Source organism: Ictalurus furcatus, chromosome 3 (genome assembly GCF_023375685.1).
Source record: "Ictalurus furcatus strain D&B chromosome 3, Billie_1.0, whole genome shotgun sequence".
NCBI lineage: Eukaryota > Metazoa > Chordata > Actinopteri > Siluriformes > Ictaluridae > Ictalurus > Ictalurus furcatus.
Window position 1 is genome coordinate 29239405 of NC_071257.1, and position 12650 is coordinate 29252054.

At 37.7% G+C, this 12650-nt stretch overlaps 1 protein-coding gene across 3 annotated transcripts in view; it reads right to left on the reverse strand.

Moving 5' to 3' along the window:
* Positions 1-887: 887 nt before the first annotated feature.
* Positions 888-12650, reverse strand: part of naa15b (N-alpha-acetyltransferase 15, NatA auxiliary subunit b) — a 28255-nt gene continuing 16492 nt past the window's right edge. For all 3 annotated transcript variants that reach the window (XM_053621937.1, XM_053621938.1, XM_053621939.1), the window contains exons 10-20: positions 9918-9990; positions 9635-9804; positions 9317-9469; positions 8416-8544; positions 6776-6989; positions 5866-6059; positions 5564-5672; positions 4421-4519; positions 4171-4314; positions 3958-4055; positions 888-1554 (exon numbers count right to left, since the gene is read on the reverse strand). In XM_053621937.1, the coding sequence (XP_053477912.1) occupies positions 1354-1554; positions 3958-4055; positions 4171-4314; positions 4421-4519; positions 5564-5672; positions 5866-6059; positions 6776-6989; positions 8416-8544; positions 9317-9469; positions 9635-9804; positions 9918-9990 (1584 nt within the window). In that variant the 3' untranslated portion in view covers positions 888-1353. The remainder of the gene's footprint in view (positions 1555-3957; positions 4056-4170; positions 4315-4420; positions 4520-5563; positions 5673-5865; positions 6060-6775; positions 6990-8415; positions 8545-9316; positions 9470-9634; positions 9805-9917; positions 9991-12650) is intronic.

Below are 12650 nucleotides of genomic sequence, written 5' to 3' on the forward strand. Positions count from 1 at the left end.
TCCTCCTTTATTTATTTATTTATTTTAACCAAATGAAAATACTACAGTCCTGCGTACTTGTTTCTGTCGGCTTCAAGACTGAGGCTCATGAATTCACAGGTCAAAGTTCACCGACAGAGTTGGCGCAAAGTAACCGCAACCATGCATTTTTTGAGTCCTTTCCCCTTCAGTGAATTGTCTTTATCGATGGGTGAATTTTATCTGCTTTTGTCTGACTGATGCTTTAACTGCTTTTTTTTCCCCCGCAGATTTCAGTGAATAATCTCCAGTATCACCATAGCAAGGAGTTCAAAATCTATGGCTAAACCACAAACGCGGGCACCTCTGAATTACTGACTGAATTTAACAACTGCTCAAAGGCTTGAGTTTTGAGTCAACAGGTTTTCCATTCTGCATATAAACGTTAAACTTCTTGTCCATGGCAATCGAACATGCCCTACTGATGTGGTTGATGGGTCGAAAATGCTGGAGTATCCCTTTAAGGAGAGCAATCAAAGCAAGAGAGAATTTACCTTTAAGATTTCACAAGGTTGCTGATTATGCTCTATCACCGCTGCTGTTCTAATCGCTTTAAATGAATAACAGAGCACTTGCTGATTGAGATTCTGATTTTAAGGTCATAGAAACTACCTTCAAATTAGCTCCCTTCAGCCAAACCTCACTGATAATGAAGTATAAAAGATGACATATGAGTCACATCAGCATTTAAAAAAAAAAAAAAAGAAAAAGGAAAAAAAAAAAAAAGAAGCAGCATACTCTCAGACTCTGCCCCCTTGGTTCTAACCCACCCCCACATGCCAAACCCGTTCCTCATTACAACAACAGACTTCTCAGTGCCATCATCATCATCATCACGCCAACACAAAACCAACTCCGCGCTCCAAAACTCGTTTTATGCCGTTTTTATTTTTTCATATAAATTACTCTTTAAAACAGAGGGGGAAAGATGGGTTTGAGTGAGCTCGGTTGGTTGACTACGGGATTCACCTTTTGTTTTTGCAGTTAATTTAACCCACACTTTGTAGCTCGCTGCCTTCAGACACGATTCACAACAGAGCGTTTTGCGTGTCGTCTAGTTTTCAGTTAGAGAGTAGTCATCAGCAAGGTTAAAAAAAGTAAAATGGCCATTTTATTCTTCCTCCTCCTTTTCTCCTCCCCCCTCCCTCCCCTCTCGTCCTCCTCTCCACAGACGCCCTCGTCGCCTTTCTGTCCTGATCTCGATTTCAGGGGGTGGAGAGGACGTGCGAAGTTCAGCAACATGTCATCTTGGGTGTTTGAAAAATGGCGCAGTCACCCCTCCTTCTTCTCCGCCCCAGACCCCCTCATCCCTTAGCCCCACCCCCTTTCAGGTGTTCACATGTCATTGGCTAGCTCCTCGGTTTCCGTGGAGAGGTCCCCGTTCACGGCAATCTTCGTGTTTTCCTCATAGCCGGGAGGCATGAAGGCCAGCGTGTACGGGTAGATCTTGTGACACTCTGCCCGGTACGACTCGGCAGTCTCCGTGGCTTCTCCAAGGTTGCCATCACGCAGGCTCTGCAACACATCTGTACAGGTCTACAGAGGAAGAGAAAAAGCATGCTGGGATTACTCAGGGCCCGTTATGATTCTTCAAGTCGCAGTCAAAATTGGAGCTCATTCCTATCAATTCCACTTAAGTGCAAGAGGCTCATGAATCCTTTAACACATCTCAGCAATTTTAAATTTCAATGTCTGAGTGATGCATGAATGTCTACTACTACTACTACTACTACTACTAATAATAATAATAATAATAATAATAATTATTATTATTATTATTATTATTATAAGGCTTCTTTTGTGTGATCATATTAGGACTTTTTCCCCTCTGCCTGAGTGCTGCCTATAAAAAAAAAAATCAGGTAATGTCAAACAGGCATTAATTAAATAAAATGAAATAAATTGAATTTTTTACTGACCTTATAATTTGTGAAGTTCAATTTCTATGCTCGGTAGTGTTGTGTGCATGACTACATTTACAGGAAATAATGTTGTGCAATGCCTCATGTTGGAGCAATTTTGGGATTGCAAAAGGCACATACAGTGCACTTAGTCACAAGTTTAAACACTGAATTAGTATGTTTCTGCAAGTAACTATGGGGATTTTTACTTTTGAGTAAAGTGAACTAACCCTGAACTTCCCCTGGGGGGAAAAATACCCCAAAAAAACAACCTCATTCCATCAACATTTTGGTTGGAAATTGGAAAATAAACTGTATTCTTGTATTAATTCAATACAATGATTATGACAATAACTAATCATCCTAGAATGTTCCAGAGGATGGTGTCATGATGTTAAAAGCAAAGGTTTCTCAATGCTGAAAATCAAATCAAATCAAATCAATTGATCAAGCTACAAAAGATCACATTTTGGCAAAATCATATCATATCATATCATAAGTCCACATATTCAGTACTGCTAAAAGAGCATTGGGTATCTGCCCTGTTAAGAAATTCATAGGCTGTGTGTAAAGCCTGACAGCGTTGTACTTGCAACCAATCACTGACCACCGCTGTTCCCAATGACCAATCACTGATCACCACTGTTGGTCCCACCTTCAAAGTTCTTCATATAAACTCTCTTCATGGAGATATTTACAAGCAATAAAAGCAAGTAACCATTTCCTTCATGACTATTAACCTTTCACAACTACTCACCGTCACTGCATCTTTTTGTCTACATTTTTTATGTAGTAACTATATTATTCTGTAAATGTGGAAAATGTAGTTTGTGGTGCCGTGACCAAAGATGATTTCTTTCTATAAGAGAAAACAACAATAACTCTACTCAAATTTATTATGTTCTAAGTGAAAACCATCTTTCTTCGTGTACCCTAATTTATAATTTGATATTCCAAAGAGCATGATGAATAAATTAAGAAGCAAATTAGTTCTATGATGTCATCGATCAAATTTCTGTGCGTGCTTTAGCTGCTTTCCTCTGAAGAGAGTTAGCAACAGCGGTGAGGTTATTACACAACATTAACGGGGTGTTCAAAGCAGAGAGAAAGGAGCAGGCTATTTTGTATTTTAAAGCAATCTGAAACATGAAAGTAGTGTATTCAAGACACAATAAAATGGGCATTAAAAACAACATTTATAAATAAGTAGTCCAAAAAAAAAAAGGTAGTAAACCAGGCACATGCTGAATTTGAGTACTTTAGTAGAATATTAAAGTAATCTGCAGCGTAGTTGTTTTTTTACATTAGCTAAATATGGTATATACTTATTGCTGTCTGTGTAACCGATGTACTTATTACAGCTCATGATTATTTAGTCATAATTATATATTTTACACACAAACACAGTGTCAAAAGTTTAGACACTCATTCTTCATATATATATATTTTTTTTCACATTTCAGAATAATAATAAAGTCATCAAAACTCTGGAGTAACACAAATGGAACTATGGGAATTATGTTGTGATAAAAAATCCAAAATAAATCAAAATAATTTAAGTATTTTAGCATCTTCAAAGTAGACCCCCTTTTACATTCCAGAAATGTATTCTTGGCATTTTCTCAACCGATTTCTTGATATATTAAAAAATATATTTATTTATATATAAAATGTTGGTTTTCTAATGGAAGAAATGAATATGTCGGCGCAATTATATTTTTGTCTATGACACCGATTTTAAACATTTAATCACACACCTTCAGATCAAAAGGTTTTTTAAGATCATGAGAAACATTTCAGTCGAGCGTCTCCAATCTTCTGACTGGAAGTGTGTGTATATATGTATATATCTACATGTGTGTATGTTTGTAAGAAATTAAACTGTTAAATAAAGCTAACAATCTAACAATTGTAAACAAAAGAAACTGTATATTTGAGATGGTTAATATTTGGATGAGCGCCTGGAATTTAAGCTAGGTTTTCTGTAAATTCAGCACTAGGGCTGGAAGGAAGCCCCCGTGACTTGAATTGGCTTTACCTGAATGCTTCTGTTATTAAGTGATTCATCCAGTGCTGCAGCAAGCTCCACCGCCTTCTTCTGTGTCGAAGGGTCTAAGTAGAACATGCCCTTGGCAGCTTCATATGAAGATCGAGGGCACATACAGAGAAACACAGGTCAGTCCTGCACGTTACACATTACGTTTAGTGTGTGTATGTGATCTGAACCTGATTGTTGTTAGCGTTTATGCACCTGCTAATCGGTGAGGGATTGAGTTCGAGTGCTTGCTGAGGAAGGCCTGGTTGAAGCTCTTGGCATTGCTGTCACCGAACAACCGAGAGATTTCTTGCTTGAGAACTGTGCGGACTGGATCTGCCACGTCTTTAGCCTCCGATACTGTCAATAAAAGAGACGATGACATGACATCAAAAACAACCAATCGGAGAAAACATAGGAAGAATAAAACAAGCGGCTTCAAGTGTGCCAGCATTAATGGATTTACCTCTTTTGAAGAAGCGCACTAGACACTGGTGAAGCCAGGGGTGATCTGGATCTATAGCATAAGCCCTCTTCACCGACTGCAGCATCAACAAGAACTTGTCTGAAAAACAAACAGCAGATGTAAACATCAAAATCATCTCCGTTGATGTCATGAACCAGCAAAGAACATTTGGGGAAAGCAAAAACGTCTCAGTCTACAAATGACTTGTTTTAAAGCAGACTACAGTCTGTGCAGACCAGTTTTATCCCTGCTTTGTCTATTCCACATTCACAAATAAGGACAAACTGTCCAAATCAGGAGTTGGTGCTGATCTGGAAATGATCTGGTGGTGAGAGAGGCTAAACACAATCTTCTGATCTAAATTCAGACTGATCCAAAGACTGCTATATTGTTATTGGTTTTTAATAACAGAAAAGTCTTGATGACCATCAGTCATCCAATACAATACAAACACCAAAAGCCTTGAGTGAGTGAATGATAAGTAAAAGTAAGTGAATGAATGTGAGAGCGAGTGAGTGAGGGAATAAATGTAAGTGAATGAATGTGTGAGCGAGTGAGTGAGGGAATAAATATCAGTGAATGAATGTGAGAGTGAGTGAATGAGGGAATAAATAAGTGAATTAATAAATGAATGATTGAATGAGCAAATGAATGTACGAGTGAGAAAACGTGAATGAATGTGGGAGGAAAAGAGTGAATGTATGAGTAAGTGAATGTGTACAAATTAAAGAATGGATAAATCAATGTGTAAGTGAATGAGTGAAAGAATGAGAGATAGAATAATTGCATGAGTGAGTGAATGAATAAATAAACAGCCATATAGATACGCTGCATGCGTGCCAAAATAATGAAGGAGGAAGAGTTTGTAGAACCATCTACAGCTTATATTTTTGCATCTTGGTTGTACTTATAAGGCTCAAACTAATACAAGGTGCAGTACGCACAGCCGTTTCCCTTGAGATTTGTGATTTAACCTAATGTCTATCAAATACAAAATAAATAAAATAAAAAAAATCCCCAGACTTTAAGTGTGAGGTTCTCTGTTTTATTAAAAAAATCTATTCTAATGAAGTGCGAGTTCTCTTTTATCTGCAATCTGTTTAACATAGACATAAATCGCTTTACTAAAAGCATTTTCTCTACCTTTTCTGAAGTAGATCTCAAAGGCCAGGAGGTGAGTCTCAATCTTGTTCTTCACCAGGGTTTTTAAAGGTATCAGGAACTTCACAGCCTCATCTAACGGGTTTTCCACCTGGACAGAAAAAGCAAAAGCAGAAGAAAGATGTATATTCAGTTTATTAAAAAAAAAAAAAAAAAATTCCAGTCCAAGTTCCTCTTTGTTTTTTTCCTAAACTGCATGCACACACAGGCCCTAGAGTTTTTCCAATTCCACACAGATCTCTACTAAAACCACCACACACACACACACACACACACACACACACCTTAGCCAGCTTTTCTGGTATAAGTTCCTCTTTGGGGCCTCCGATTTCCTCGTCATCATCCTCTTTCTTCTTCTTCTGGTTCTTGAGCTGCTTCTCTTTCTCAGCATTCTTCTTCTCTTCCTCCAGCTGAGCCTTCTTCTGCGCTCGCCGCTGCTTGTTCCGCAGCTTCTTCAGCTCTTTGTCCGTAAGGTTCCCTACGAGAAAACACAGAGCGCATTAGCTCTTGTTGAAATGTGTGTTGCAATTACAGTGCCCTCCACTAATATTGGCACCCTTGGTAAATATGAGCAAGGAAGGCTGTGAAAAATTGCCTTTATTGTTCAACCTTTTGATCTTTTGTTAAATTAATTCACAAAAATACTCTGCTCTCGTGGATATCAAACAATTGCCAAAAAAAAAAACCCACAGAATAATCAAAAAAAAAAAATTGTTACATATAGGTATGCAACAATTATTGGCACCCCTTTGAATTCATATGAGGAAAAATATATCTGAGGTATATTCCCATTGATATTTAAAAAAAAAAAAAAAAGTTGTACACCTGGGTGACTAGGAACAGGATATTGTTCAACCATGACTTCCTGTTTCACAGAGGTATAAATATGGGGTAACACACATGCCAAATTCCCTTAGTCATTCATAACAATGGGTAAGACCAAGGAATATAGCTGTGATGTGCGGCAAAAGGTTGTTGAGCTTCACAAAATTGGAAGTGTCTATAAGAAAATAGCACAAGCATTGAAGATGCCCATTTCCACCATCAGGGCAATAATTAAGAAGTTCCAGTCAACTGGAAATGTTATGAATCAACTTGGAATTGGACGTGTATCTATATCGTCTCAACGCACTGTGAAGAGAATGGTTCGAGTGGCCAAAAAATCTCCAAAAATGTTTGTATGTGTTTTGTTACCGGTATCAGCCTGTAGTTCCTTGCTATCGTCGGTGAGAGGGTTATCATGCAGGTTGAGGTAGATTTGGATGGCGGTGCTTGCAGCTTTGTAGTAGAACGGGTGCATGCGCAGCACGTCCTCCAGCTTTAACAGGTCCACATACGAGCGAAGCGTCATCTTCCGCATACAGTACGTATGGAAGTCAAACTGATCGTCCGTAATCTCCACAAAGTGCTACAGCAGGAAAAAGACAACATTAATATGATCATCTTAGCCACAACCCCGTCCGCCCCTCACCCAAAAAAAAAACACAACATCATCGGTGCAGTTACATTAACATCAGTAACATCTGATATTATATATGGTGTGGACGGCATTACATTTTTTCCAAAAATTGCATATGGGTCTACCAATAGTGGATTTTACAGGTACCGATAACCAATTTGGGCAGTACCTGCCGATAACCGATTAATCAACAGATAGTTTTTAAAACTGATCCAGAATGAAAACAGAACACTCAAAGTAAAATACTGCTTTTAGACATCCAAATATTGCTTTTAGACATTTTACTGACATCCAAAATGAATAATAATAAAAAAAAAACACTTCAAATAACAACAACAAAATAATTAGTCAGCGATAGTTTTTATTTCCCCTCTAGAGGCTGCTCTTGTGCTGTGTAAATGACAGCTGACCCTTCACAGACGATACAGGCAACGAACGTAACCATTAAAAGCTAGAGGTGTGGATTTTTGCTGGAACAATTCGTTATCGATTAATCGGCAAAACCGATCGATCGGTCGAGCTCTAATTCGGATTGTTAATCTATGTGAAAACTGTGTTCAAAAAATGACGATATTTTTAGCTACTGCACGTGATTAATTTGAAATGATACGAACTCAAAAAATCCTTAAACTAACAGCATTAATAAGCTAAAACAGTGAGACCTCTCTAACCTTGCAGTTGTCAATGTGATTCCCGTACCTGCACTGACTGACCCCGAGTTTACACATGGCAATCAAAAAAGTGTCAGGCCACCACTTTTTTCATTTCAACTTCACAGCACACAGCTGCCACTCCAACATTTTCTCAATTTTAGGCAAGTTTGTCATATCAGTAAAATCCAAACTGGCAGCACAAAATGACATTAGACAGAACTTCAAGGTGCAGTTCATAATGTTTCAAAGCATTCGCATGTAACGCGTCTGACTTGTTTCTTCAATTCAGGCTTGTGTTCACATTTACATCCTGCCCGGAAATTAGTCTGAGCACTCAGCTGGTATGAAAGAAGACAGCACTGCCCCTTTTCTTTAAAAAGCAGCTCAGGAAGCATATATAATTCTAATTAAATGACTGGGATCAGTTGGAGGAGAAGAGGAAGGCTTGTCAAGCTTTTCATTGGAATCGCAATTCATCTTGCAGGCAGAAGAGGGCTCAAAATATTACAAAACACATCCTGTTAAATTTGTTGGACAGTGCAATTCACAATAATAGTCGTATGTGTCTGCAAGAAATCAGCAACATTTTATTTGCTAGCATGCCGTTTACAAATCAGCTAGTGTAGATGAAATGGCTGAAGCATGAAAATGGCTGTACAATTAAAACAGACTCTATTAATAACACATGGCTCCTGAAGGAGTATGAAGAAACAGGAACTCACCCTCTCGATCTCGTGGCATTTTTTGAGTGCATCTCCATATTTCTTCATAGATTTATACGCCAGCGCACACTCTGTCTGAAACCACATACACTGCATCTCGTTCAGGTTCTCTACTGCTGACGCCCCCTCCTGGAAAAGAGAGGAACGAGAAATGTTATATTTTCAAATAAACATTTGCAGTATTAAATGTGTGGGTGTGTGTGTGGATATTTTATATATTATATATTTATTTATATCAAATATATACACACATATTACTGTGCAAAAGTTTTAGGCAACCAATTTATTTTAGTACAAATTTTGTAATAGATTTTTTTTGTACTTATTTTATGATTTCTACAGTATGGAGTCAGTACAAAAAACATTTTAGAATCCCAAACATTAGTTTTCCAGCACACAATTAAAATGTTACAGAAATGTCTTTGTAAGTCAGTAAAGAAAGCAGCATATTACGTAAGAGACCAATTTTCAGACAAAAATAAAAAATAAATAAATAAATAATAAAATAAATTTAAAAACCACACAATGAAGGCTGCTGGGTTTTGCTGCGAAAATAAGAAGCGAGTGCGACAGTCAAAGTCTCCAGAAGAACCGTGCCTGGTTCTGCAAGACGCTCAATAAAACTTACAGCTCATTTCCTTTAAAACTGCACTAGTTTCATTTTTTGTCACACCAAATATTGACTTTGTATCATTTACTAATGTTTATTGCTCTTTTTAGGGCATTTTTTTAAATGTAAAAACATTTCATTTCAGTATTTTGAAGGCATCTTTGCATGTGCCTAAAACTTTTGCACAGTACTGTATATGATTTTTTTTTTTTTTAATGAAAAATTCTGTTTTGTTTGTTTTTTTGATTGTTTTTTGTTGTTTTTTTTTTTGTTTTTTGTTTTTTTTTTTACCCGTGTGAACTTTGAGCACATCTCCTCTGCTTCTTTGACCAGGCCTGCTTTGAGCAAGTACTTGGCGCATTTGGAGTTAATGAAGCGGTCAGCAGTGTCCAGAGCCTGAGCCTCATCCATCCAGCGAGCTGCTTCCCGGATGTTCCCAGCATGCTACAGGTGGAAAAGACCCATGTTAAATTCCATAAGTCTTCGTCCTTTTACCTCCCAGATTAAACTATATCAGAAATGTATTCACAATTTGTACATAGCGACAAGTTAAGAATTTTACAGAATTGATCAAACCACTATTAGCACAGAAAATGTATTTGTGCAAACCTTATATATCTTGGCTTTGACTAGGAAGAGCTCAATGAGTGTTGGTGTGCTCTCTATTGCGGCATTGATGTACTCTAGTGCAAGCGTCTGCTGCCCAATCTGATTGTAGTGCTGTGCCAGGAAGTACTGCACCCAGAGTAACGTGGTAGGTGGCTCCTCCTTCCCATCATCTGAAGGACAACCAATCACCCAAATCAGACACCAGGAAACATGCACAGCAGCCAGTAAGGAAACTGATTCAATAAGCTGTAACATATTGTGTTTTAGGTTTTGTTAAACTTACCATTTTGATTGAACATTCGGCAGCTATTTAAAGACGTTTCAAAACCGACTACTAATTCTTCAATTATTGCCACCTGCAAGTAAAGGAAATAAGAGACAGTTCAGATTTCATTCATTCATTTAACTCATTTTACTGTGTTCTTCAGTAAATGCACCCTTGGGATTAGAGGTCGACTGATTGATCGGTTTTACTGATTAATCAGCACCGATAACAGACAGTTCCAGCAATTGGTTATCAGCAAAAATCCACACTGAGTTTTTCCCAGGGTCTAAGAAGGGTCCACTGTCATTATACAGTACACATTTATTTATTTATTTATTTATTATATAAGACAGTGTGGGCCACTCACAATTTTGTTGTGTTATTTGAAGTATTTTCTTTTTTTTTTTTTATTATTTGGAGCAAGTGTTACTTTTTGGTTCGGTTTGGATGTATATCTTATTTACTTTAATATTAAAGTAATTAAGTAATTAATTCACATACAAATAAAATTCATTTTAAAAAGTACAGTACATTTCTGTTTATTTTTGTAATAAAGTTCAGCAATATTTTACTTTGGGTGTTTTCATACGGTATCAATTTTTATTACTGTTCAAACTGGTTATTGGCAGGTACTGTCCAACTTAGATATCGGTATCGGTAAAACCCACTATCGGTCGACCTCCACTTGGGATCAGTAAAATACATAACACTATCTATTAAAACCTATTTACACCCAACCCCACTATTTTCCCACACACACACACCTCCCCCACTTGCCCTTTGTATCGAGTCTGACGCATAATGTCATAGTCAGAAAAATTTTCACAGCAGCAATAGCAAGGTGGTTGTCACACTTCTCCCAAACAAAAGAAAACCCCCAGTTCTTCAAAAAATAAAAAAAAAATACGGGAGCTCAAAGAGTTTAGTGACCAGTTCATCCAACTGAATGACTGAACTAGTTGGAAGTGCTACTCTAAGTGCTGTACCATCCCTGAAAAACAACAAACTCACTCCTGAGAGCTGACTGGCCCAGAGCAAAATTTAGCCTGATGTCTGTTTTTAAACGGTCAACAAAAGCCAGAGCTAAACCAAATTAATTCCTACCCTGCATTGGGTTTTGCCACCTAGGTACCATTTGCTCCTTTAGGCTGCTCAGTAAATCATTATTAGGGGACAAGCCCAGAATGGGCGATGGCCCCTATTGTATTGTGTTCCTATTATTAGGGCCCGAGCACCGGAGGTGCTAAAGCCCCATTGTTTTTGGAATGTTTTCTCACAATTCTTATTATTTTTAAACACATTCACCCGTTTTTTTTTTAGGCATTTGTTATGCATGAAATGAAACTTGGCACACACTTCAGACCTGCATAAAATCAAAAAGTTATGTAGTGTTTAGGCTTCGGTGTGGTCGAGGAGCTCTACATCACCACCAAACACAGTCAGTGGTTGAAATGAAGTTGCTCAGAGGTGCACAAGATTTGGTATGGTTATTGATCTTAAGACAAAGTTCACTTGGCTTTATCAGACTTCAGCCAACAGGATGTCATCCACGTTGGATGGAATGTAGGATTTTGACATTTTCCCACAGTGTTTTGAGGGACTTACGATGGCTGAAAACTTATGCTTTACACATACATTTGTCTCCACAGCACCCCCCTAACATTTCTGAATAAGTTTATCACTGTGGTTGCCACACAGTTTGCCCAATTATCACAAATTAAGCTGGGGACATTGCTCTCACCATGACATTTTCCCCATTGGCTTGAATTAGCTCCGCCCAACAGGAAGTCGGCCATTTTAGTTTGTTTGAAGAAAAAAAAAAAAAAAAAAAAAAACCCACACAACGCATGCCCTGGATTTTTAATTATTCCTCCTAGGGGATTTATGTGACCCCAAACATGGCCATCATCATGCCAAGACATTGAAGTTGCTAAATTACAAACAGATTTTTGATATATTGAACGGTGTTGCCATGGCAAGTCGATAAACTTATCTTAGCTCATATCTTAGGTTTGCACTGTGTGATTTAGATCAAAATTGAGATTTATATTTGTTATTGGGGACTGAACACATGATACAATTTTCAGCTAAATTATCTTCTTCACATCATGCCGACATAAAATTATGGAATACAATTTGATTAGTCAAACTGTTCTTGAACAACGCGCAGATGAATTTGATGGCGAGCATGCCAAAATGGATGTGAGGCTATATCTCCATAACACTTTAGTGTACTCAGACCAAACTTAGTATAATTCACAGTCATCATCACTTGAGACTTTCGGAACAGCACCACCTAGTGTTCACGAGATATGAAAAAAGCATATTTTGCTTATAACTTCTGACCAGTTTGTCATAAAATCATGAGCATTCTAAAACCATGCTTGCTTATCTCCACTATTTGCCTCTGTTAGGTTTGGCCCTGTAATGCGTGTTTGTGTAGCCGCCATGTTGTTTTTCTATAGATGCTGTGCTTTGAGACACATCATCAATCAGCTGCTTGGCTGAAATGTTGACTGGTTAACATCATGTGAGCCATCGATCGCAAGTCTTTATTTTATTAGTATATAACATTTTCTCTACATCCGAAAAACTAAATAAAGTTATGTATCACACAAGCAAGCAAATTTCCTGTCCAGGCTGCCAGCTTTTTATTCATAGTTGCATGGTGACCAAGTAGATTTAACAACCAGGAAAAGATATTATTTCATTTTCAAAATTTAATTTTGTAGGTATGTTTAAACTTCATGG